Source organism: Cetorhinus maximus, chromosome 8 (assembly GCF_964194155.1).
Source record: "Cetorhinus maximus chromosome 8, sCetMax3.hap1.1, whole genome shotgun sequence".
Lineage (NCBI taxonomy): Eukaryota > Metazoa > Chordata > Chondrichthyes > Lamniformes > Cetorhinidae > Cetorhinus > Cetorhinus maximus.
In genome coordinates, this window is record NC_135886.1 from 130,637,886 (window position 1) to 130,664,976 (window position 27,091).

Sequence of the window (27,091 nt, forward strand, 5' to 3'; positions counted from 1 at the left end):
ATTGACCTTCCCAGACTCCTCCTTCACAACCCCACGGCCTGTGTCTGCCTCCAAGTCCCCAACAACCACCTCGCCACCCCTCCTTCTGTTACTGATGCACCCTCACTCTCCCCCTCCCAACCTACCAGTTCCCTCTGCCTTCTCAGTCACCATTCCCTCCTACCATGCCCACCCCTGCAGTTCGATCCTCAGGAGACAGTCATTGACTCCAGACCCTCCCCTTTCACGTTCACCTGGACATTCTCCCCCATCTACCCTTACTCCTTCCTTCCCCGCCCCCCCGCCCGGACTCCCACCTACCTTCGCAGCATTCTCCCTGTTAGACTATCCCTTGCACCCTCTTACCCCCTCCCAAATCACTCATTAGCGGGATGCAAATAGTATCCATGCCAGCCTCCAGCGGGATTCTGGTGTCCACAATGTATCGGATGATCCCGCTGTAATTTCACACCGGCGTGAAACTGATTTCTGCCCCTCACACCAAATTCACCCACCACCCCCGCCACCTGCCATGACACCCACTGCCAACAGGACCAGACGATTTCCACCCTTTTTCGCTTGTCCCCTTCTTGGTGGTAGAAGTAACAGGTGAGTGAGTGAGGTGTTGTTGAAACAACCTTGGTAAATTGCTATAGTCCAACCTGCAGGATTTGTGCATTGATGTGGAATTCTCTGTTAAAGAGGACTGAGGTTGTGCAGTCATTGAGTATGCTTAAAGCAGAGATTGACAGTTTTCTAAATACTAATGACAAAGGAATATGGGGATGTGTGTGGGAGGAAAAAGACATCAAAGCGAGTCATCAGCCATGATCGTATTGAATGGTGGAGCAGGCTCAATGGGCTGAATGGCCTACTGCTGCTCCTATGATAGTGAAGGCAACGGACATTGATCCTGTAGCAAGGACAGAAATTGTCCCATACCAGATGGTGTCAAGCTTCAAGTGTATTATTGCAATTGCACTCATCCAGGCAAGTGGCGAGTATAATGGCCACCTCAAGGGGGTTATGGTGGCATAACAGTAATGTCACTAAACTAGTAATCCAGAGGCCCAGGCTAATCCTCTGGGTACACAGGTTCAAATCCCACCATGGCAGCTGGCGAAGCTTAAATTAAATTAAAAATAAAATAAATAAATCAATCGGGAATTGAAAGTTAGTTTCTAACTTTCGGTAACAGTGACCATGAAAGTATCACCGATTGTTGTGAAAACCCATCTGGTTCACCGATGCACTTTAGGGAAGGAAATCTGCCATCCTTACTTGGTCTGGCCTACATATACTCCAGACCTGCAGCAATTTGATGGACTCTCAACTGCCCTCTATGGCCTAGCAAGCCACTCAGTTCAGGGGCATCAGGGATGGGCAACAAATCTGGCCTTGTCAGCGACACCCACATCCCATGAAAGAATAAATTTAATAAACATCCCTGACTAGATGTCGAATCAGCATTGAGGAGTCAGAAGGTGAGCCCGTTAGTCATTGATGTGGTCATCTATTTCAGCTTCTGGTGGTTAACCCCAAGATGTTGATGGTCGGGTACCCAGCCATGGTGGTGCCATTGAAAATCAAGGGAATATAGTTGGGTTTCTCTTTTTTGAGATATCCATCACTTGGTACTTATGTAGCATAAAGATTACATGCCATTTGGCAGCCCAAGCCTGGATGGTATCTTGCTGTTACACACATGAGCTACTTCCAAGGAGTTGTGAATAGAGCTGAATACAGTGGAATTGTCAATGAACAGTCCCACCACTGAACATTTGATGGAGGGAAGGTCATTAATGAAGCAGAGCTTTGTTGGCCAAGGATATTCCTTAAGGAAATCCTGAAACAACATCTTTATAAAGTAGTCTCAGGTATCCTTGTAACAGTCATGCTGCCAACTCTTGAAGGGTTTTTCCTTTGAAGTTTATTGACCTCAAAAGGTTTTGTTATGGCTCCTGGACCTCATATTCATAGGAACTTAGGGCTTAGGAGGAGTAGGCTATTCAGTTCTTTGAGCCTGCTTTGCCATTCAGCTGATCTTGTTGTGGTCTCAGCTCCACTTTCCTGTCTGCACCCCCATAACCCTCAACTCCCTTGCCAACCAATAATCTGTCTAACTCTGCCTTGAATAAATTCAATGACCCAGCCTCCACTGCTTTCTGGAGAAGGGAATGCCACACACTAACAAGCCTAAGCCAGAAAAAAAATTCTCATTTCAGTCTTCAAAGGGAGACCTCATTTTCAAACTGTGTCCCCTAGTTCTCGTTTCCCCCACAAGGGGAAAACATCCTCTCAGTATCCACTCTATCAAGTCCCCTCAGGGTTTTATATGTTTCAATAAGATCACCTCTCATTCCTCTAAACTCCAATGGTTATAGGCCCAGCCTGTTTAACCTTTCTTCAGAAGATAAGCCCATCAATCCCAGGAATGAATCAACGAACCTTCTCTGAACTGCTTCTAAAAGCAATTATATCCTTTTTCAAATAAGTTTGCCCATGAACCGTGTGTCACACTCAGCTATTTCAGAACAGCAGTTAAGAGTCAACCACATTGCTGTGGGTCTGGGGTCACATGTATCCCAGACTGGGCAAGGACAGCAGATTTCCTTCCCTAAAATACATTAGTGAACCAGATGGGTTTTAACGGCAATCGACAATGGTTTTGTGGTTATCATTAGAATTCAAATTCCACCATCTGCCATGGTGGGATTCGTCCCCAGAGCATTAACCTGGGTCTCTGGATTACTAGTCCAGTGACAATACCACTACGCCACTGCCTCCCACTTTTGGAAATTCAAGTTCACCACATCTACAGGTTCCCGTTTATCCACCTTGTTACTTCCTCAAAAACTCTAAATTAGTTGAACACAATTTCCCTTTCACAAAGCCATGTTGGTTTTGTCTAATCACATGCTGATTTTCTAAGCATCTTGATATAACTTGCATAATAATGGATTCTAGCAATTTCCCTATGACAGATGTTAGGCTAACTGGCCTATAGTTTCCTACTTTGTTTCCTTCCTATCTTGAAGGAAGGTGTTATATTTGCTATTTTCCAATCTGCTGGGACAAGTCTCTCAACTTGGACACTACCACTTCTTCCCCTCATCAAGTAATAGGTAATTTGAAAGTTAATATGGAGGGATAGAATTTTAGAATATATAGAGGGAAGCTATGATGTGTGCGCTGGACCTTTATCAATAACTTCCATAACTCTAGAAAGTAGAGGAGAATTGAAATACCGAGTCAAAATAGATGAAGCAAGATGAACAACAGGACAAGGTTGTAAAAAAAATTCAAAGACTTTTCTTAGGAGGATCACTCACGTTTTTTGTTTGATTCCTTTTTCTTGTTTGCCTTGGGAATATTACATTCACTGGAAGAGCAGAACAATAAAATCTGAACTTTTGCAGGTAGTTGCACAAACACAATTATGATTAAATCTGTCTTTCATGCACGATGTTTAAAAAAAAAATCCCACGGTCCTATTTCAAAGAAGAGCAGGGGACTTCTCTTCAGAGTCTTGACCAATATTCATCCTTCTACCAACATTGCTAAAAATTAGCTGCTGCGTTTACTACATTACAACAAAGACTACGCTTCAGAAATACTTCATTTGCTTTGAGGCAACTTGCAACATCCTGGAGGTTCTGATAGGTGCTATATAAATGCAAGTACTTTCTTTTAACACCACCAATGGTTAAATGAGTTTATTCGTTGAGTAGTGGAGTCAAACACAAAAGATTCAATGACTAATCTGCATGGAATTGTCTGATCCAGCTGGCTATAACTGGCCTAGCTGTTCCTGAATTAAGAAGAAAAAAATAAATCTGCCAAGAATGCCTCCTAGCATTCCCCTCCTGATTACTGTTCAGTGATTCCATATTTGTGGGAACATCAGGTAAGGATAGGTTTGGGTCCAGCTCTGAATCATTGCTGAGTCGGTTGACTGTAAAGGATTAACATCAGGAGCACCTGATACTGGTGTAACTACTAATGTAACTATGGTGCTGTGTCACGTGGTTAAGTAACAGTTCTGATGATGAACAGATGTAAAGCGTTGAGATGTACATATCTATCTGTAAAAAAACAGGGATGGTTTTTATGAATAACAGCCTACAGTAGTATTCTTGCGGTAACTAGCAAACCTTAAAGAAACCCCATCTAAGACCTGAACCAAAGCTGAAAGATCGACTTTCACGGGGTCTGATTTTAAGCCCCAGGCAGGAATGCAGCCTCATGAGTGGAGTCAGAGCTCGAAGAAGTTTGTTCAGAGTCTGCTGAGATTTCACCAAAAACAAATAATTTTTATTCTAGCCTCGGGAAGGATAGAAACTGTATCATGCATTATAGAATTGTTACTCACGTAGGGATTTCATCATTCGTCCCAGTTTTCGGGGGGGCCTCTGGAGTGGCTTCCACTTTAATTTCAGGTGAATCTTTATCCAAAAACTGGATCAACGCCCGATTGATAAAGTCAGCGTCACAGACTGTATTTATCACTTCCTCCAAAACTGGGAATGGGAAAAATGTTGGGAAAAAGAAATTGGTTTGACAATGAATGTTAGCATGCATCATAACAATATTAATACATTTTGAAAATGAATAACACCTCATCTACAATATTACCACCTACAGTCACTTTGCTCTCCTGCCCTGAAGCTGCCTTGTGCTGGAGAGCAGTTCCATGGACACTGCCTGCCCTCTTTTAGCTTGCCTGTTCTGCAGGTGGGAACCTGCAGAACAAAACGCGCTCGGCTGCACAACCATAGAGGATTCCCGCAACTAAGCTTGGTCCTCCTAGATTCCCACGTCCAGCTATTCCTGCATTCTTCCCAGAGAGTCTTTCGCGCCTGATGCATTATAGTACCCTTCTCTATTATTTTGTACACATTTTAAACTTAAACTTTAAAAATCTACCATTTCTAACCCCATGTCTCTTAATTCAACATCTAACCAGCACAGCATGAGTCAGGGAACTCCAGTGGTTGGGTATTGAAATCAGCAAACAATACATTTTACTTAAGTCACAGTTATCCTATTCCAAGAAGCTGCCAAGGAAATTTGAACTTGCACTTTCTCCCTACGCCTCAACCTATTAGAAATAGATTTTGACAAAATCTCAAGTTAAATATGTACAACAATTCCAATTATGAGCCAATGTGGTAATTAATATTTGGTCTGTTTCATCCTATAGCATAACAGACTCCAGTTATGGCAGGACATTAGACTTAATAGGGTGCTAAAGTCTCCAGCTTCTAACATGTAGATCTCTTACACCCGGCAGCAACCTCAGAGTAAACTTGCCAGATTACTGAGGCTGATCGCAGAGAAGGTCTAGCCCGAGATAAATGTCCTTCAAGCAGCCAATCCAACAAGGTTACCCTCAGATTGGGCAATAGCAGCATGTCAAGCGTTAACTAAGCATAATATAAGAGCAGCTATAAAAAAAAACATACAATAACGTGGATAAACAAAGCACAATTACTACTAGAGTGCTCTAGAGACAGCTAAAATAAAAAGCTCACAAAACTTTGAGGGCAATAGAGAATTATACTAAAGTCCGCTGATTTTGACTTAATGGTAGATTTTTAGTTGAAGGTCAGGAAGATTGCGGGTACAAGCAACAGAAATGGGATTTCTCCGCAGGGTTGCTGGGCGTACCCTCTGGGACAGGATGAGGAGTTCGGCAATCCGGGAGAGCCCCGGAGTAGAGTCACTCCTCCTCCAGATCGAGGAGGGGGCCAGTTGAGGTGGTTCGGGCATCATGATAAGCTTGCCTCCTGGTAGGTTCCCACTGGAGCTGTACCACTGGGCGAGACCTCGAGGCCGACCCAGGAAACACTGGAGGGATTGCATCTCTCGACTGGCCTGGGAATCCCCCAAGGAGCAGCTGGGATGTGTGGCTGAGGAAAGGGAAGTCTGGTCGGCGCTGTTCAGCTTGTTGCCACCGTGACCCTCACCAGGAGAAGCGGTGTGAAAACGGATGGATGGTTGGGGGACAACTGCATTTATTTAGCACTTTTAACACAATGAAAGATCCAAGGAACCAATGTAGTCCATTGAACACAGGGACAATGGGTAAGGAGGAGTTAGGACAAGGACATCAGAGTTTTGGATGAGCAGGTGTTTACAGAGGGCATAAGATAGAATGGCGATGCATGCTTCCACAAAGCGCATTAAACAAGAACCTCATCTTAAAAGTTTCAGGCTTTAGCTCAGCCAGTGCAGGTACCTGCCTTTCAGTGCAACAACCTCCTTCAGTAGGTGCCGGTAACAGTTTAATTTCCATAACGAATCCGGAAGTAGATTGCATATCAAGGCTTCTGAAGCCCTCCTCAGAAAAGACACCTCCTCTTGACGAGTTTGGAAAATCTTCTCTCTAGAACAATACACATCTGAGTTTTGTTAAAAAAAATTTTTTTTTTTTGTAACACTTCAAAATAGGTCTTCAAATCATTTAACTTAAGTGAGCAACTTGATACCTTATGGAAAATCTAGCATCGGGTCTATGTCATGTTTTAAAATTACTCCATTGAGGTTTCAGAGGTCAGATGCATTATATCTTGTGGTATTGCTCTGAACAGGCCCAACAAATACCCACTTCCATTTCTGACCTGCGTTAATTTAACTGCTCTCACCCAACAGATGGCAGGAGCCCACAAACAGGATCAATGCCCCAAAGTTAGGCCGTTATTTAAAAAAAAAGAAAATCATCCAGGACTTCTGTTCAATATCACTATCCAGCTTTTTTTTTTTCATTCTTTCATGGGATGTGGGCATCGCTAACAGCATTTGTTGCTCATCCCCAATTGTTCTCAAACTCAGTGGCTTGCTGGGCCATTTCAGAGGGCAGTTAAGAGTCAACCACATTGCTGTGGGTCTGGAGTCACATGTAGGCCAGACCGGGTAAGGACTGCAGATTTCTTTTCCCTAAAGGACATTAGCGAGCCAGGTGGGCTTTTATGACAACCGGCAATGGTTTCGTGGTCATCAGACATTTCAGATTTTTAACCAAATTTCCCTGTCGCTTGTCATTTCAAAATGCCACCCTGCTCTCATGCCCACATGTCCGTCCTTGGCCTGCTGCAATGTTCCAGTGAAGCTCAACGCAAACTGGAGGAACAGCACCTCATCTTCTGACTAGGTACTTTACAACCTTCCGGACTGAAGATTGAGTTCTTTAGATCATAAACTCTCTCCTCCATCCCCACCCTCTTTCCGATCCCCCTATTTTCCAATAATTTATATAGATTTTTCTTTTCCCACCTATTTCCATTATTTTTAAAATGTATTTCCATCCATTGTTTTATCTCTACCTTTTAGCCTATTTCAATCCCTTCCCCCCACCCCACCCCCACTAGGGCTATCTGTACCTTGCTCGTCCTGCTTTCTATCCTTAATGTCACCTATTAGCACATTTCGTAGCTAATATCACCACCATCAACACCTCTGTCTTTTTGTCTATGACATCTTTTGGCAATCTCCACCTATCACTGGCCCTCTATCCAGCTCTACTTGTCCCACCCCCCCCCCCCGCCAAACCAGCTTATATTTCACCTCCCTTCTATTTTTCCTTAGTTCTGTTGAAGAGTCATACGGACTCGAAACGTTAACTGTGCTCCTCTCCGCAGATGCTGTCAGACCTGCTGAGCTTTTCCAGGTATTTTTATTTTTGTTTTCCTTGGAGTAAAACTGGGCTGGAAATAAAGCAAGAACCTCAGTTCTCAAAATCATTGGCAATAAGGCGTAACTTACATTAGCAGTCATGAAGGCACCACTTTATATAAATAGTCAGGGTACATCCTCAGGGAAGGGAGGCTTCTTTGCTTTATCAGTATTCAGATCACTTTATTGAGCACCTCAGGATTGGAAAATACCACCTCGGGTTAAATTTCTCAATGTGACAATTGGCAGCACTTCAGGTATGCAGACCAAAGATAAGAGGGTGGGGGAGGAGAAAGGTTCTGAGATGCAGATACACACAGAAGGGGTGGGTATGCAATGCAGAACAAAAATGTGCCTGTTTCAGATGATGGAAAAATTCCTTGATGCTAAAGTTGAGGGAAGTGCAGTACATTTTAACTCACTGGTGCAGGTGACATTATAGGGACAAGGCATTTGCAAAGTCTTGTGGCGGACTTCATTGTAGAAAAAAAAAGTGTTTTACCAGATCGAAAAACTTGCTGAGGTTTAGAATATATTGACATACAAAAGCAAAAGCAGTCATTGCAGCACTAAGAATAAAATAGGCCTCAGTTCCCCTTGGGGAAGCAAAGGGGGATTCAACCAAGGTAGCTGTTCTCAAGTTCTACACAACTACCCCTGCTAGCTGTGTTATTCCCTGCAGGAAAACAGCCCGTCTTTATGGCTCACACATGAATAGCAGCCCCCTGGATAAGGTGCGAAGGGTAATGGACACCCGCCTCAGCAAGCAAGGGGTCAGTGCTTGCTTAGGATGGAACAAGAGGAGAAATTATTGATAAGAACAAAACAAAGAAAGAAAAACCAAGATCAGTCAAATCAGTCAGCACATCCCAACTGTAAGGGGAAGGTTCATAAACAGTGTGTTGGCCTATACAACTGAATGCTCAGTCCACCATAACAGCCATGACCTAGGTGTTGCTGCTGACTGGTTTTTATATTTACTGCTAACAGCATATAGCAATCAGAAGCACCCTGGAAAATCACCACCTAAGGGAAGTCTTAATGCCTCCATTGGCAGGTTTAGGATGGTAATCCCACCATTGGAAGCCTGTAAATAGTGAAAAGTAGTAATCAAAGGATTGCTGGGTTACTACATAAGACTACTTGCATTTATATAGTGTTGCTCACAACCTTAGAACTTTACAGCCAATGGAGTACTTTTGAAGTGTGGTCACATATGGACTTGAAACACCAACTTTGTTTTTCTCTCTCCGCAGATGCTGTCAGACCTGCTGAGTTTTTCCAGCATTTTCTGTTTTTGTTTAACATTTACACACAGCAAGTTCTCATAAACAGCAATGTGATAATGACCAGGTAATCTGTTTGTGATGTTGATCGAGGGATAAATAGCAGCCAGAACACTGGGGAAGACTCTTCTTCCAGTGTCACGGGACCTTTCACATTCACCTGAGAGAAAAGACGAGGCTTTGGTTTAATGTCTCACCCGAAATCTAGCACCTCTGACAGTGCAGTACGCCCACAGTACTACACTGGAGTGTCAGCCTAGGTTTTTGTGCTCAAGTCCTGGAGTGGGACTTGAACCCACAACCTTCTAACTGGGAGGTAAGAAAGCTACCAACTGAGCCATGGCCGACACAAATTGTTACACTTACTGGCATGGGCTGGTTGGGCCAAATGGCCTGTTTTTATGCCCTATATAAAAATCATGAAACTGGTGTTGGTTAAGTATCAAGATTAAAGGGGCAATTGAGAGGCAAACAATAGAGTATTAATACTGCATTAGAACAGAAAGCCCTATAATGAACCTCCAACAACTTGTATTTACACGGGATATTTCACTGAACAAAACATCACATGTTGCTTAATGGGAGAAAATGCAGGGGAACAGTTTTGGTAGATGTTTGCGAAAGAGGCAACAGAGACTGAACAGAAGAGGTTTAGATAGAGTATTGTAGAGTGAAGGGGCTCAAGACTGCGATCATGGGTGGGCAGGGACTTGTGCATGATAGAATAGAGGCTGCAAAGTTCTGGATCAGTTGGATGTTTGTTTAGAGTGAATCTAGGCAAGCAGGTGAGCGCAGCACTGGGAAATCAAACCTAGAAGTGACAATAGCATAAATGAGGGTTCGACAGCAATGCAAATGAGGTTGGCATGTGATGTTCCAAACATAGAAGAAAATGGCCCTGTGGGATGGACAGGGATTGAAGCTCCATTCAACTCAGGAAACATCAGGGCGCCATTGGGATTGCTGACTGGAATAACAAATGGATTCTCCCAATGTCTCGCCTTCATGGAACCCAGTATGTTTTTTTGCTGGTTTCAGGAGTATCCACACAATCAGTGGACTTAACCCCTACTAAACGCATTTCAAAACCAGTTGATACTTTAGTAACCTCCCCAGATAAGTGAATTCCACAAATTTCCCAAAAGGAAAACACGTAGAGCCTGGAAGTGAAGGGTACCAGTAAAACCTGCCCGAACTGATCTTGTATACCTTAAAATGGAATTCCAGTATTACCAATTTTTACTGGGGTTTGACAATTTTGAACTGGTTTTCCTTTGTTTATGCTCCACACAAGTCTACATCCAACAGTTTCAATCTAACTCCATCAGCAACCTTTTTTTGCTTTCTTGTTCATTTGTTTATCTAGCTTCCCTTTAAATACATCTATACTCTTTGCCTCAATTACTCTTTGTGGTAGCAAGTTCCACATTATACCACCGTCTGGGTAAAGGAGTTCCTCATGAATTCCCTTTTGGATTATCTTATATAGTTATGGTCGCTAGTTTTGGTCTTCCCCACAAGGAGACATTTTCTCTACATTTACCCAATCAAACCCTTTCATTATCATAAGGTGACCTCCAACAGGTGACCCATCATTTTCCTCCTTACTAGAGAAAGCAGCTGCAGTCTATTCAATCTTCCCAAATAGGTAAAACCTCTCAGTTCTGGTATCATCCTCAAAAACCCTTTTTGCACCTTCACCAGTGTGTCTATATCCCTTTTTATAATATTGTCAATACAAAACCCTAAAGATGACCGAGTTACAATTGCAGGATGGAAGAGGCCCTTTCCCTCAAAGCTAAACCCTCAAAAACCAAACAACAACTTGTTTTTTTTACTTAAATGTCAAGGTACTCAGTTCACACATGGATAAACTGATCAAAAACTATTTTGCTTCTAATTGCACCAGCTACATTACTGTGTGCCATCAATACAGTCACTGAAATGGAAACAAGGGGTGTAATCTTGTGCCCTCTCCAGTGGCGAGTTTGCTGGAGGGGGCATTTAATCAGGTGGGAAGGCAGCAGGTGGGGATCCCACCACATTCCCACCCCACTGCCAATTGAGGCCCTTAAGCAGGCAATTAATGCCCACTCAGTGCCTGATCAACGGCCCCAGCATCAGAAAGGGATGAGCCCTCTGATGGGCCATCTCCATGCCCTTGCTGCTAACCTCCTCCCCCACCCCCTCCCCGTGCCATCACTCACCTCTAGCCTAGGATCCAGTGGCGATTCTAGGCCTCGGGCGGGTGTCATACTGACAGCAGCCATGACACTGACACTGCTGCCCAAAAGAGCTGCTGGCCTCCAATTGGCCAGCAACTCTCGGTGGTGAGACTTCCACCCCCAGGGTTCTTGATGGCAGAGGAAGGCCTGCCACTGGCCTATCAAGTGTCCAAGTGGCACATGATGGAGTGGGCCTTCCCACAAAGGGGCGATGCAGGGCTTTTGTCACCTTCAAAGAATAGTGGCCAAAGTTTCTGTTCCTACATCAAACAGGGAAAGTGCCTCTATTTTGAGCTGTATTTTTTTTAAAAATTCACTCATGGCATGTGGGCATCGCTGGCTAGGGCAGAGAGAGAGAGAGAGAGAATGTCTTCCGTAGAAGAGACATACAGAGTTGGAATGTTACCTCTCTCTCTCCACAGATGCTGTCAGACCTGCTTGAGTTTTTCCAGCATTTTTTGGTTGATGGATCTGTAATTAGGCAGATAAAAGATAGATGGGTGGGATTAACAGAAGTTTATACCTGCTTTGGTTAAGTAAGCCATAGAAGGTGCCAGACCCAGATGCTGGCTATCAAATTGCACATTAGCATACAGGGAGGCAGCGGCATAATGTTGCTGGACTAGTAATCCAGAGACCCAGGCTAATGCTCTGCTTCAAATCCCACCATGGCAGCTGGTGGAATTTGAATTCAAATTAATAATTCTGGAATACAAAGCTAACCCCAGTGATAGGGACTATGAAACGATCATAAAAACCCATCTGGTTCACTAATGACCTTTAGGGAAGGAAATCTACCATCCTTACCTGGTCTGACCTACATGTGACTCCCGACCCACAGCAATGTGGCTAACTCTTAACCGCCCTCTGAAATGGCCGAGCAAGGTCCATTCGAGGGCAATTATCGATAGGCAACATCCCATGAAAGAATAAAGAAAAAAAAAAATACTCTACCAGCCCCCTGGTATTGGGTTATGGAACCTTTTTTAGAGGCCTAGAAAATTGCATAAATTTGCACCTTTATCTCCGTTTATCTTTCAATCAGACAGAAGTTAACTTGTGAAGAGGGCAGAAATGCTGCCTCACCCCTTTAGAAACACTGCTGTGGGAAGACCAAGAAAGTCCATCTCCTGTGAGAATCCTGCCAGTCATCGGAGTAAGAAACTCATTTCTGAAGGAGATACTTTACCTCCCTTGTGGATGAAGAGCAGAGAGTTCAGGATTTCAAACAAGTGGTTAGAAATTCTAGATGATGTTGGTGGTTCTAGGTAATAGCCCTATTTTAGCTAAAGTTCCATCCTTAACCATTGGATTTTTAAAAACCGAAACAAAATCATACCTCTTCTTTTCCTTCTTGGCAGTTCGCAAATGGCAAGTAAGGATTCGAATCAACCTACGCTCTATGCTGTTAAGGTTGAGATGCCTGATTTTCCCAACTGCATGATCCACTGCCATGTTAAACTCATCAAGCAGGACCTGGTAGAGTGGCTGATCTTCCCTGGGTTCAGGGGGATTGTACCACAACAAGATGAACTGCGAGTAACTACATTCAAACACTAAAAGGCAGAAAGAATACAATAAGACAACGTATTGGCAGAAATGGTCATACAAATCATGTTTAAATAAAATAACAGCTGGTAAATTGCTGAGTGAGACCACATACAAAAGCTGACCCTGTTACTATAAAGGAATTCAAAAAGTCTTCGATAGGCATAAATAGTAAAATGGTGGTAAAAGGAGGAGTGGGGCTGATTAGGGGCCAAATAAAAAGGAGAGTTACATATGGGAGATGGGACAGAGCAGGGGTACTAAATGAATACTTTGCACCTGTCTTTAAGGAATAAGGTGCTGGTAAAGTCTTCACTGACTTTAGGTGGAGGAGGTAGTTGAGATACCTGATGAGCTAAAAATTGATAATAAGGAGTTATTAGATATGCTGGCTATACTTAAAGTTGATAAGTCGCCAGGACCAGGTCAGATCCATCAGAGGAAAGTAAGGGTGGAGATAGTGGAAGTGCTAGCCATAATCCTCTATTCTCCTTAAACACAAGATGGTACCAGAGGTCTGGGAATTGCAAATGTTACAACAGTGTTCAAAAGAGGCTGCAAGGATCAGCCCAGCAACTACAGGCCAGTCAGTTTAACCTCAGCAGTGGGAAAGCTTTCAGAAATGATAATCTGGGACAAATAAACAGTCACTTGGATAAATGTGGTGTAATTAAGGCAAGCCAGCTCAGGCTTGTAAAAGGCAAATCTTGTTTAACTAACTCCATTTGACTTTTTTGATGAGGTAACAAGAGGTCGGAGTTGATGGGGTAATGCAGTTGATGTGGTGTACATGAGCTTCCAAAAGGTATTTGATAAAGTGCCACACATACAGGCCTGTCAGCAAAGCCCATGGAATAAAGGGACAGTGGCAACACAGATGCAAAAGTTGGCTAAGTGACAGGAAGCAGAAAGTAGGGGTGAAAGGTGTTTCTTGGAGATTGGAGGAAGACATATAATGGAGTTCCCCAGGGGTTAGCACTAGGACCACTGCTTTTCTTGATCCATATTAATCACCTAGACTTGGGTGTACAGGAAAATTTCCAGATGGCAAAACTTGGAAGTATTGTGAACTGTGAGGAGGATAGTGATAGACTTCAGGAAGGCACCGACAGGCTGGTAGAACGAGCAGACATGTGGCACATGAAATTTAATGAAGAGAAGCGTGAAGTGATACATTTTGGTCAGAAGAACAAGAGGTGATAGAAACTAAAGGGTACAATTCTTAAAGGGGGTGCAGGAGCAGGGGGACCTGGGGTATATATGCATGTCATTGAAAGGGACAAGGCAGGTTGAGAAAGTGGTTAAAAAGACATACCAGAATCTTGGGCTTTATTATTGAGGCAGAGAGTACAAAGAGGTTATAGTGAACCTTTACAAAACACTTATTTTGGCCTCAACTGAATTAGTCTCCAATTCTGGGCACCACACTTTCGAAAAGATGTGAAGGCTTTAGAGAGAGTGAAGGCTTTAGAAGTGCAGGCTTGAGAGAGAGTGCAGGAAAGACTCACAAGAACGGTTCCAGAGATGAGGGACTTCAGTGAGGTGGATAGATTGAGGAAGCTGGGGTTGCTTTCCTTAGCAGAGAAGCCAAGAGGAGATTTGATAGAGACAGTCAAAAGCATGAGGTGCCTGAACGGAGTAAATAAGGAAAAACTGTTCCCATTGGTGGAAGGGGTGAGATGGGGACACCAATTTAAAGCTGAATGGCAAAGGAGCCAGAGACGACACAAGGAAAAACATTTTCACCAGTGATTAGGATCTGGAATGCACTGCCTGAGTGCGGTGGGAGGCTGATTCAGGCGTGGCTTATCTAAAGAGAAAGAATTTACAGGGCTATGGGGAAAATGGCAGGGAAGTAGGACTTGCCGAGCAGCTCTTATACAGAGCCAGCATGGACACAAAGGGCCAAATGGTTTCCTGTCCTGTAATTTTATGATTTGCATACCCTTAAATAATTAGAACATCTAACTTATCCTTTAAAAAAATTAAGTATCAGGTTTAATTTTATAGAAGAATGTTCGCTCTTGCAATTTTTTTTTTTAACATCACCAATGTTGTTTAATGCATGAGGGGAGTCGAATAGTTCTCATCCTCCACCCCGAAATCTACTTTGGATACCAGTGCACATGATTTCAGTGAGAATTGCCGATATACAAGTCAAGCCTGCAGAGTCTAGTATGTGATTTAAAAACGTGCAGAGAATATAAAGCAAACATGGGCAGCAGATAAATTAGGAAAAAGCAGAAATGGTTAGGCCTGTGAAGACACACACAATGTCTCTGTTAATCCTGGTTAAAATCTTACTGACTGATTAAAAATAAAAACTAAAATCAACAGAAAAAAAAAATTGACTACAATTTTAATGCATGGTTCAAATTTCTATACAGTTTTCAGTGTCAACTTTAAAAAGTTTCTGTGGAATTCTTGCACCAGGATAATCATTATTTCTACTGGCTGAAAAGAGCGATGGCATTTGAAGCTTCCTTTACACTGGCCATGGCTGAGTACCAACCACCAGCTCCCAATACATGGGGCTCCAGTAGGCAGCAACTCCAATTAAAACCTACCAGATTCAGAAATCTGTCCATTGGGAAAACAAGGTAAAATAATCTTCCAAGTGGCTCCCCGCCAGATTTTAGGATGGATCATAGTTAATTGAGATCCTGCAGTGATAAGCTCGTGATCCATTCGGGTGTCTCACACCCTTGGACTTTCAGGCTCCTGGATATAAAATCACCATTCACATTAAATGGGCAGAAAAATCACAGGCTGCTAGGCACAGAAATGGAAAACCTCAGGCCAGAAAAGGGGTTAATTTTGTACAGTTTCACTGGACACAAGCTGATCATTTAAAATAGAAATAACCATAAAACCAGCAAGGGCTGGTGATTCCCACAATTCCCATCATATAAATAAAAAGCAGTATTTTTTCTTATTTGTTCTTGGGAAGTGGGCATTCATGGCAAGGCCAGAATTTATTGCTCAGCCCTAATGGCCCTCGAGAAGGTGACAGCAAGTCACCTTCTTGACTTGCTACAGTCTGTGCAGTTTAGATGCTGTTAGGGAGGGAGTTCCAGGATTTTGGCTCAACGACAGTGAAGGAAAGGCATTATAGTTCCACATTTACTGTGTATTGCAAACCACCTAGTTTGCAACAAATGCAACTACTGAATTTGGTACTTTGAATACTTACCTCTCCTTAGGGACTGATAAAGGGACGGATCAAGCACGAATGAATTCGGCTCTTTTCCATCAGCTTCATCCACATGATCGTTAGGTTGGTTTATTTCCTGTGTAGAAATTTGTTATGAGATTACAATCCTGATATTGCACATTATTTGAAACATAAGATCCTGAGGGGACTTGACAGGGTGGATGCTGAAAGGGTGTTTCCCCTGTGGCAGAGACTAGAACTAGGCATTACTGTCAAAAAATAAAGAGTCGCCCATTTAAGATGGAGATATGCAAGGAGATATTTGAGGGTTGAGAGTATCTGGACCTCTCTTCCAGAGATAGTGATGGGGGCAGGGTCATTGAGTGTTTTTCAGGCAGAGGTAGACAAATTCTTGACTAACAAGGGAGTCAAAGGGTAGCAGGGCAGGCAAGAATGTGGAGCTGAGGCCACAATTAGATCAGCCGTGATCTTACTGAATGGCAGAGCAGGCTCAAAGGGGCTGAATGGCCTGCTCCTGACTCATTTGTTCATATTTGATCAGGAATGGTTAATATGTGCAGGTTGAAAAGTTATGCTTTGCATCAGATATGTACTGAAAGTATGATGACTAATTCCTAAAAGGATTATCAATCTAGGAACCAATTTAACCACCACTTAGAAGTATTTCCGTATTTTGTGAGTTGCTTATTCTATCCAGCCAATAACCTTTTGGAAAATTATGCAATTATTTTCTTTTAATTAAAAAGGCACTGCATGTTTTACATGGGGAAATCATTTGCAATGGCTTTTCTTCCTGCTCTGGCACTTTTACCTCTGGTGTCCCCCAAGTATCTATCCTTGGCCCCCTGCTATTTCTCATCGATATGCTGCCCCTCAGCGACATCATCCAAAAGCACAGCGTTAATTTTCAAGTGTAAGCTGATGACACCCAGCTCCACCTCACCATCACCTCTTTCAACTCCTCCACTATTACTAAATTATCAGACTGATTATCTAACATCCAGTACTGGAGGAGCAGAAACTTCCTCCAATCAAATATTGGGAGGACTGAAGCCATTGTTTTCAATCCCTGCTCCAAACTCGATTCCCTAACCACCAACTCCATCCTTCTTCCTGGCAACAGTCTGAAATTAAGTCGGTCTGTTCGCAACCTTGGTGTCACGTTTGACCCAGGGATGAGCTTCCGACCTCTTATTTGTGCCATCACTAAGACTGCCTATTTCCACCTCCGTAACGTGGCTTGATTTTGCCCCATCACAGCTCATCTGCTGCTGAAACCCTCATCCAGGCCTTCGGTAGCTTACAGACTTAACTATACCAATGCACTCCTGGACCGTCTCCCACATTCTACCCTCGTCAGCTTGAGGTCATCCAAAACTCTGCTGCCCAAGCCTTAACTCAGGTGAGGTCCAGTTCCCCTATTACCCCTGTGCTCATTGACCTATGCTGGCTCCCATTCAAGCAAAGTCTTGATTTTAAAATTCTCATCCTGATTTTCAAATCCTTCCATAGCCTTGCCCCTCTCTATCTCTAATCTCTTCCAGCTCCACAACTCAAGATATCTGCATTCTTCTGCCTCCCAATTTTAAATCACTCTACCATTGGAGCCTACATCTTCAGCTGCCTAGTCCCCAAACTCTGGAATTACATTCCTACACCTCTCCACCTTCCTTTCTTCTTTTAAGACACTTCTTAAAACATACCTCTTTGACCAAGTCAATAGTCATTTGACCTAATTTCTCCTCATGTAGCTCAGTATCATACTTTCATTTATAATGTTCCTTGGGACGTTTCAATATGTTATAGGCTGTACAAATGCAAATAGTTGTTGAAAAGTATAATTTATGTTTACCAAAAAGCTGTTCTGAAATTTTTTTAAAAATCTATCCACACATTTGATTATTGAGCACCATCTAAAGCTGTAGCATTGCATCTTTTAAAGACATCACAACTGAAGGTGTGGCCTCAAAGGATGTCACATTCCAGGGTGATTGGCAACTTTGAATCAACCAAATAGGAACAAATCAAAAAACACCAAAAAGGCAGGAATGAGTAGCCAGCAGAAAACTGAGCAAATTCTTCAGTCTTTTATTCCTAAAGCTGCTATTCAGGAATAAATCAAAAAATTGACTAAAATCACTGCCATTTTACTCCTTCATTTTAAACAAAAAAGCAAATAATGCCACAAAACCCAGAAAAAAAAACTTAGCAAGCTTAACTATAAAACTCCATTATTAATATTAAAAACACCTACAGGAAGCTCCCCTGTAGCTGAAGTTGAATATTTCAACTGCGTCTTGGTTATTAGGGGATTCCAAGAGCAACAGTCAAATTCTGTCCACGAGAGACGCATCTGGGGAGTGTGAAGCAAGTCATGTCGCATAAGAGGCAGAAAAAAAATGACAAACAGCAAAACATTTTTTAGCATTTCAGACTGTTTAAAGTACTAAAATATTGAGAGGAAAGCAAAATACTGCAGATGTTGGAAATCTGAAACAAACAGAAAACGCTGGAGATACTCAGCAAGTCTGGCGACATCTGGAGAGAGAATCAGAGTTAACGGAAAGCTAATAGAACGTTATTGTTTATTGCGAGGGGAACTGATAGGGAGATTATGCTTCAGTTGTACAAGGCATTGGTGAGACCACATCTGGAGTATTGTGTACTGTATGGGTCACCTTATTTAAGGAAGGACGTAAATGCATTAGAGGTAGTTCAGAGAAGGTTTACTGGACTAATACCAGGAATGGGCGAGTTGTCCTATGAGGAAAGGTTGGACAGGTTAGGCTTGTATCCGCTGGAGTTAAGAATAATAAGAGGTGACTTGATTGAAACCTTCAAGATCTCGAGGGGTCTTGACAGGGTGGGGGTAGAGAGGATGTTTCCCCTTGTGGGAGAATTAGAGCCGGGAGGTCACTGTTTAAAAAATTAGGGATAGCCCATTTAACAGATGAAGAGGAATCTTCTCCCCAAGAGTCATGAGTCTTTGGAACTCTCTTCCTCGAAAGGCAGTGGAAGCAGAGTCTTTGAATATTCTTAAGGCAGAGCTTGATAGATTCTTGATAAACAAGGGGGTGAAAGGTTATTGGAGGGTAAGCAGGTATGCAGAGTTGAGGTTACAATCAGATCAATCATGATCTTATTGAATGGCAGAGCATGCTCGAGGGGCTAAGTGGCCTACGCCTGCCATTTCATGTTTGTATGCTTGTTTCAGGTCAATGATCTTTCACCAGAACTGAAATTTGCAAGGTGTTTGCAGTTTTGTTTTTGTTGCTGTTGAAGTACATTCATGAGGCTGTTTGATGCTGATCCTGGATATTGTAGCTGGGGTATTTATCCAGGTCTGGACTAAACCAGGGTCCTGGCAGACAGCAATCGGTTCATGTGCTGGAAACTTGACAGTAGGAGGAAACTCTTGCAGTAATGCAATACATCACTGACAGTTCAGAAAGAACTACAAATCTGGAGAGAGAAAGACAAGAGGAAAAAACCATTTCCAATCATGTAAGCAGAGAAAAAGGATCGTTTTGGAGGAGGATGGGGCAAGAACAATTGAAGAACCTGCACCTTAAGTGAACACCACACAGATCAAAAAAAAAGTGACTTTTTCATGAGGATAACTGGGAAGAAGAAATCTTGAAAATTGGTAGGCAAATACATTATGACCTCTCCAGTCCAGAAATCCAAAGCCTGGAAACACCAGCTGTCCAGAAACTTTATTTTGAGCAGACTCAGATTCACTACTCAACCGTTCACACAGCACAAGCAGTTCTAGCCCATTACAGGCAACTCCCTCACCAGAACAGAGGCTTCCAATCAGAAAGTACATCCAACTATTCTTGTCACTGCTGTAGAGTTTGACTTTCACAATCCAACTATTCAGGTCATTGACTTTCACAATGGGGGCATGTCTCTCGATGGTGATGGCCAACAGGCTGAGGACTCATGCTGCCAATGCAAACAAATATGGTGCCTTCACTGCAAAACCACTGCAGCAGGGTCAGCATCATGGTCCGGCTGCCCAAAAGCACAATGTTGAAGCTGTAAGCAATACCCACAAACAGGGCAGAGTGCGCCAATTGCCCCATGAAATAAAACATGGCCGAGTGGAACTTCTTATATCTACAGATGGCCACTGAGTCCAATAGACTTACAAGGGTAATGAAAGCACAAAATGATAATAGTCACTCGGTAGTACATAACCCGAGTGGCTAAAAATAAAAGCAACATGCTGCCAAAGCTTTTCATCTTGCACTCATTGGGACAAAACCAGAATACCATCATATCTCATAGGGAACAACAAATTATACTACATGAGAAGAGGATGCTGATTGGCTGGCAAGTGGACACTGCTTAGTAGAGGCATTACCAAGGAGAATGCGACAGGGAACAGTTAACTGCCAAGCTTGTGTTTAAATTCAAATCAGGTAAGTAGACTGATTGGTCAAGGCAAAAGCTTGGCAGTTATCTGTTCCCTGGTGCATTCTCAAAGGCAATGCCTCTACCAGAGTTTAATGTCAACCAATCAGCACCTTCTTCGCATGCAGAATAATTTTTTTGTTCACTTTGAGATTTGGTATTCTTGCAATTCTGTCCTGATGAGTTTTATGGCACAGCAGATGGTAAATGCTGAGCTGTTCAAATCCCAGAGGGGGACTTGAAACAACTGCTACAATTATTTTCAATTTGTATTTATTTCGAGATGCATGCTTTGAATTTAGTAGTAATAAAACCGAGTCTTATAGGTTTCTTACAAAACTAAATTAAACCTTTATTAATAAAAAATGATTTTAAGCACAAACATAGTAGTGATTTGTAAACCTATGATAACTCCTAGCTCCCCTAGTTAATCTAACTCCAGTTACACCTCCGTTAAGGCAAGAGCCATACACATTTTAAAAGACCCAGGCAAAGTAACACGATACCCTGAACAGTCTAATTCAAAGTGAGTTTTCTTCACTTCAGTTCGTGCAGACAGCAACTTGAGGCTTAGAGGTTGGGGGCTTTTCACATTTGTTAGATCTTAGAATTCTTTCCTCTTACACATAACCTCACCTCCTTTGTACAGGTTTCTCCCTTTTAATGTAAATCCCATTGTCTTTTCAACTCTACTTTTCTAATAATAAAGACGTATAATAGTACCACTTTTATCAGTAAGATTTGGGAAAAATAAACACACTTGTTTGGCTTCTTTTGGCTGTGTAACATTTCACCACCTCTTGAAATTCAAGTTACACTGGTTTATCTAAAAATGCAAATTTTCCCTTTTCACCACACATTCTAAAACTTCAGCTCTCTAACATTTCAAACCTAGTTTCTCCTCTGCTACATCAAAGCCTTCAGACCAGCTATCTTGAATTCAATTAAGTTCCACACACACTATCCCTACCTTACAATAAATTCCAACAACATTATGAAAATTATATTTTCCTGACAATGAGTACAAGATAAAAAGCTTTGACAGCATGTCTCTTTTTCAACAATACAAAATTATAAAGAAAACAGAATTGATGCTCTGGTCCTGGGACCTATACTTGGTGTTCTCAAGCTTCCCAGTTTGGTATAATGAAAACGTATTAAATACCAGCTGTAGCGGTTGTTAAAGGAGTATGTGGGCACAGTGCATGGCATTCTCCCCCATTTCTACAAATGTATATATATATGTATCTACGGTGATTTCCAGTTCACACACTTGTGGTTAGGCAATCTAATGTCACTCTATAATCCAGAAAATTCAGGAATCCAGAAACGACTTGGTCCCAAGCATTCCAGACTGGAGGTATGTCAGCGAGATCCTACATCTTTTGGCATTAGTAAGTTGTATGATATCTTTACTCATGTCAATTGTGTGATCAGCAAACTTGCTATAAAATAACAATAGGAAATGTCAGAGAGCTGGGAACAATGTCACAGGTGTAATAGGTAATGGTCAGAATACAATATTGAAACAAACACTGCAGTAAAGAAACAGAAACAAAAAGTGCTGGAAAAACTCAGCAGGTCTGACAGCATCTGTGGAGAGAAAGACAGAGTTAACGTTTCAAGTCCGTATGACTCTTCTTCAGAACTGAGTCATATGGACTCAAAATGTTAGCTCTGTCTTTCTCTCCACAGTTGCTGTCAGACCTGCAGAGTTTGTCCAGCAGTTTTTGTTTTTCAGATTTCCAGCATCTGAGGTATTTCGCCTTTATATTACTGCAGTAAAGAAAGTAAGATCTAATAATCTACCTGAAATTTGGTTTTGTACTCCCTCAGCTGCTCTAATTTTCTAGTCCTACTTTTCCCAAGGGTAGTGACTGATATTGTTGAAAATTTCATATCCTAGTTGGGATCAACAGCCATTCTTCTGTAACAGGCATCATAATCCAGCCAGACTATTCATTAACAGCACCTGCATATAAACTGTGTTAAAAATTACACATGCAACTTTGTAACAAACACGCCTTTTTCTGCTGCTGCCAAATCCTCCCACATTATACATGGTGCAGCTTAGGCACAACAGAATGCGAAACCCATTACTAATCTGATCCAATGGGTGGAACTCAATAGTTTAAAATCGTATCATCATTATCAGCCCAGGATGCTTCAATTGCACTCTCATACTATCCTCAAAACCACTCCCCTTGAACATTCATCTCCTAACCCTGCCTTATCTTCAAGTTGATCTTAAAAATTTTTATTTTCACCTGCACCTGAGTAAATGAGATAAGCATTCCTGATGGCAAGGCCTCTAGTTTAAGTTAAAATGGAAAAGAACACCAAGAGAATACAGTACACTCTGTAGCAGCCTTTCACAGCAAGGATAGACCAAAGGTGAAGCCAATACAATGACAAGGACCCAGATTTCATGGTGGTAATGACAACGAGACTGTCAGCGTTCGTCATTTCTCCTCTGAAATGGACAGCAACTTTGTGAGTCTGCACGTGCGCAGAGTACTATAGAAGCTGCTGTCAGAAATTCTACTGTCCTCCAAGCGGTGCACTGTTAAAGTCCTCCTTAGCTGCAATCAGTTAATGAACTGGTGAGAACTCGCCTTTTCACTCCATCAGCCTTGCTTGAAAAAGTTATACGTGGGCTCTTACTGCATACTAAGATCATAATTACTCAAGAATAAAATAATTCTGGCCTTGAGAAACTGTTATGTCAATTTCTCCATTTTGATGTAAAAAATCCTGCATGATTCAATAAAAATGGAAGTTTTCTCGTATTTCATCTTCCACCTTAATCCCATGAGAACTTCTTCAGTTCTGTGCTCAAAGGCAGGTCCAGCCCACAGCGCCACAGTCTCCACTAGGGATAGGACAAGGAAGCAGGTCCCAAGTCCGCCCCAGCCCGAATGGCGATTGAACCCCGTGTTGTTGGCACCAATCTGATCCACACCGACCATCCAGCCAACTGGCTCCCCAAGGAGTCGGAGTTGCTGTGGCAACATTTATTTTTACATGCATGCTGTAGTCCAGAGCCAGGAATAGTGATGGCAGAGGCTCCAATTTCTTTCCAGCACATGGCTGACCAGCAATATCTCCCATTCTTATCGCCCGCCATCAGTGTATGTCAGAAGGATTTGCAGATTGTTACACAGCCTGTATGACAGCACTGTGAGCACGTGTTCCTTGGTCATCAAGTCCTGGAGTGGGACTTGGACCTGGAACTTATGGCTCAGAGGCAGGGATGCCACCCACTGCACCACAAGTCCTCCCTGCAATTCCATGTGTATGTCCCAATTATTTATTTCAGTCTGTAAAATTCATATTAAAAAAGTGAAGGATAGTCAGTGCATTATACTTCCTGGTTTGCTGTGAGAATACTTCAATGTGTGCTTAAAAACAAAATGCTGCAGATGCTGGAGATCTGAAATAAAAACAAAAGCTGCTGGAAAAGTCTCAGCAGGTCTGGCAGTATCTGCGGAGAGGGAAACAGGATTAATGTTTCAAGTCCGTATGAAGGGCCTTCACCTGAACCGGTCTAATTTTGATTTATTCAGTACAAGTTAGAGGAAGTCTTGCTATGTTCAAGCTGCATCGTGAGAAGTATGTTCAGCTTTGCCCCCCATTGCTGACATGGACGTCTTTTTCAAAAAAAAAGTTACTCTCCACTCAGGCCACTCAAAGCCAAGTTGTACCAAGACACAAAAGCACCAAAATGGAAAGGGTTTGAAGAAAGGAGAACTTCAGGAACATTTTGCCATGAAAATCAACTAACAAGCAAACTTCTGCCAGACAAACAGCTGACTTGTGGCAAGTACTGAACACAATTCTGACGTGAGAATTCCCCGCTGAATAATATTCCAGGAAATAGTAAGTGAAAGTCAAGAGTCACAAATTGACAAATCAAGTGCTGACATAATATTTAACCTCTGAATGGTATTGGCAAAAAAACCTTTAAAGTTTAAAGTAGAACAACTAGTATTTATTTTGCCAGCCCTATTCAAACAGAACATCAAGAGTGTTTTAAACACAGGAGAGCATTGGCACAGAGTGGCAGATGGGGATGATAAAGGGTAGGGACAGAAAACGGTTGGGGCAGATGGTAGGAAAAATGGATTTAGGGGAGTTCCAAAGAGCAGGGCTGGAGTTATGGATGGGGGAGTCAAAGTGAGGACGACAGAAGGACAAGCAGAAATCCAGAATCAGAGAGGGGAAAATTGGCAGGTGATCACTCATAACTGGAGGCTGTAGATGGATTTGAAAATGAAAGGAACAGGGGACCAGTGATGCTCGCCTGGATGTCTTGTGTGCAAAGTTAGAGTTCATGGAATAAAATAGACAGTAGCAACATCAATACATTAGCTGAGTGACAGGAGACTGAGAGTAGTGGTTATTTTTTTGGGCTGCAGGAAGGTTTATGAGAGTTCCCCACGGGGGGTCAGTATTAGGACCTCTGCTTTTCCTGATATATATTAGTGACCTAGACCTTGCTGTACAGGGTACGATTTCAAAATTTGAAGATGCTACAAAACTTGGAAACATTGTGAACTGTGAGAAGGGTAGTGTAGAACTTCAAAAAGACTTATATGTTGGTGGGATGGGCAGACGAAAGTGTGAAATGATTCATTCTGGTAAGAAGAACGAGGGGAGGCAGTATTAAATAAAGGGAACATTGTACAAATCATCAAAGGTGGCAGGACAAGTTGAGAGGGTGTTAGTAAAGTACACAGTATCCTAGGCTTTATTAATAGGGGCAGAGAGTATAAAAGCAAGGAAGTTATGTTAAACTTGAATAAAACACTGGTTCGGCCTCAGCCGGAGTATTGCATGCAGTTTTGGATGCCAGACTTTAGGAAGGATGTGAAGGCATTAGAGAGAGTGCAGAAAAGATTCATGAGAATGGTTTCAGTTACATAGACAGATTGGAGAAGCTGAGACTTCTCTTTGGAGAAAGTTGACAGGAGATTTGATAGTGGTGTTTAAAATCATGAGGGATCTGGACAAAGTAGATTATAAAGAAGCTGTTCCCATTGTTGGAAGGATCAAGAACTAAAGGGCACAGACTTAAGGTAATTGGCAAAAGAAGCAATGGCAACATGAGGAAAAACTTTTTGTGCAGTGAGTGGTTAGGCTCTGGAACACACTGCCTGAGTGTATTGTGGAGACTGGTTCAATGGAGGCATTCCGGAGGGAATTGGATTATCATCTGAAAAAGGAAGAGAATGCGCAGGGCTACAGGAGAAGGCAGGGGAATGTTTTGAAAGTCTAAAATATGGAACGCCTCAGGAATTTGCGTGTCATCCTTGCACAGGGGCCATGCTAATCTTCTCTGTATCGTTCCAATTTTAGTATATGTGCTGCCGAAGCAGAGTAGCACTGGGTGAACTGCTCTGTCAAAGACTGAACGAGTTTCAAACACTGACCCCAATCTAACCACAACCATAATTCTTATCCCCAGCCCCTAACGCCAATGCTTTAATACTAACAGCAATCCCTTAACCACGGACCCCGGTATTAACCCTAACCCTTAAATGTAAATCCTGAATCGCATAGGATCAACAGCTGTTCCACCTAAACTACTTGAAACTCTATCAATGGACGGAAGCTCCGACCACTCCAGAGACATTTATGTAGCCTGCGGTTGTCATGTTTTGGCATTGGAGGTTTTGAAGTTAAGGGGAAATGAGTCTAGTTATGTTCACATATATAGAAAGCTTGCTTGCTGCTGGCTCTGGGCAGTTAGGCACTATTATTGAGCAACGGACTCACCGCCATCTCCGCTGTCCTCTCCGATAACTGCTGGTTATCGGGATCCGGCCCGACGTCCTGCTCGTCCCGGCTCTGCTCACCGACCTGAACACCGGGACACCACCAAAACCGCAGCAGCAGCAGCAGATTTAGCGAAGCGCCGCCCCAGTAAATGAGAGGGGCGATCAAAAGGAGCCCAAGCAGCACCTGTGCCATGTCCATGACTGGGTGAAGAGAGGTAATAAGAACCAGGAGGAGGAGGAGAAAGGATTGGGCACCTCCTCCTCCTCCGAGAGAGGAAAAGCACAGCCACCATTGGCTTACTCTTACACAATGCCAATTACGATATAGGTTGTCATCCAAACAAATTCAGCAAAGAACTCGGACAAAAAAACCCTCCTGCAAATTGTAACATGATGTTCGCCCCCTCCCCCCAAACAACAAACAAAATAATAGGAAACTTATCAAGTTAATGTTCCTGTCATGTCGACTAACACATTCCAACCCCTCTGCTTGGCCATCAGCTGAGGAATTATGTCTCTGCGGGTCCCATGTCCTCATTCCCCGGGGACACCGGACGCTGACATAACACTGGAAATTCCGATTGCGAAGGATGGGTCTGGCCACGCTGCCGCGGAACGCTCCAAGTAGTTGGACCGTGCAGTACCACCCGTCCCTCGTGGAAAAATTTATGCAGAGAAACACCTTTGACCACAAGTCCATCAGGCAGTGGTCCGCACGTAATGTCTTAGAGGCCCTGCGGGAAAAGGAGAGGGTGGATCCTGTGGGATGGTTCCCCGAGCAGACTGTCAGTCATTTGGCAGAATGCCTCATCGCCAGAACTTTCCAACGAGCACCAAGACGTAGCTTGGCTGGTGGTGAGAAAGGCCCTCCCCGTCAGATCCTTCCAACAGGCCAGGAGTCTCACCCCCTCGGCACGTTGCCCTCGAGGTGGCTGTGGTGGGGAAGAGACCGTTGTTCACCTCCTTGTGGATTGTGCCTTTGCAAAGAGGGTCTGGAGAGAGATG

The 27,091-nt window shown here is 42.9% G+C and overlaps 1 protein-coding gene and 1 non-coding gene across 4 annotated transcripts in view; both read right to left on the bottom strand.

Moving 5' to 3' along the window:
• Window positions 1-26,303, bottom strand: part of LOC144683972 (uncharacterized) — a 65,901-nt gene extending 39,598 nt beyond the window's left edge. For all 3 annotated transcript variants that reach the window (XM_078547613.1, XM_078547611.1, XM_078547612.1), the window contains exons 1-6: window positions 26,085-26,303; window positions 15,906-16,002; window positions 12,504-12,720; window positions 6,225-6,367; window positions 4,352-4,499; window positions 3,312-3,361 (exon numbers count right to left, since the gene is read on the bottom strand). In XM_078547613.1, coding sequence (XP_078403739.1) covers window positions 3,312-3,361; window positions 4,352-4,499; window positions 6,225-6,367; window positions 12,504-12,720; window positions 15,906-16,002; window positions 26,085-26,285 — 856 coding nt within the window. In that variant the 5' untranslated portion in view covers window positions 26,286-26,303. The remainder of the gene's footprint in view (window positions 1-3,311; window positions 3,362-4,351; window positions 4,500-6,224; window positions 6,368-12,503; window positions 12,721-15,905; window positions 16,003-26,084) is intronic.
• LOC144684110 (U6 spliceosomal RNA) lies at window positions 25,582-25,692 on the bottom strand. The gene has a single exon (XR_013577394.1). It is a non-coding gene; the product is annotated as a U6 spliceosomal RNA (small nuclear RNA).
• Window positions 26,304-27,091: the final 788 nt, after the last annotated feature.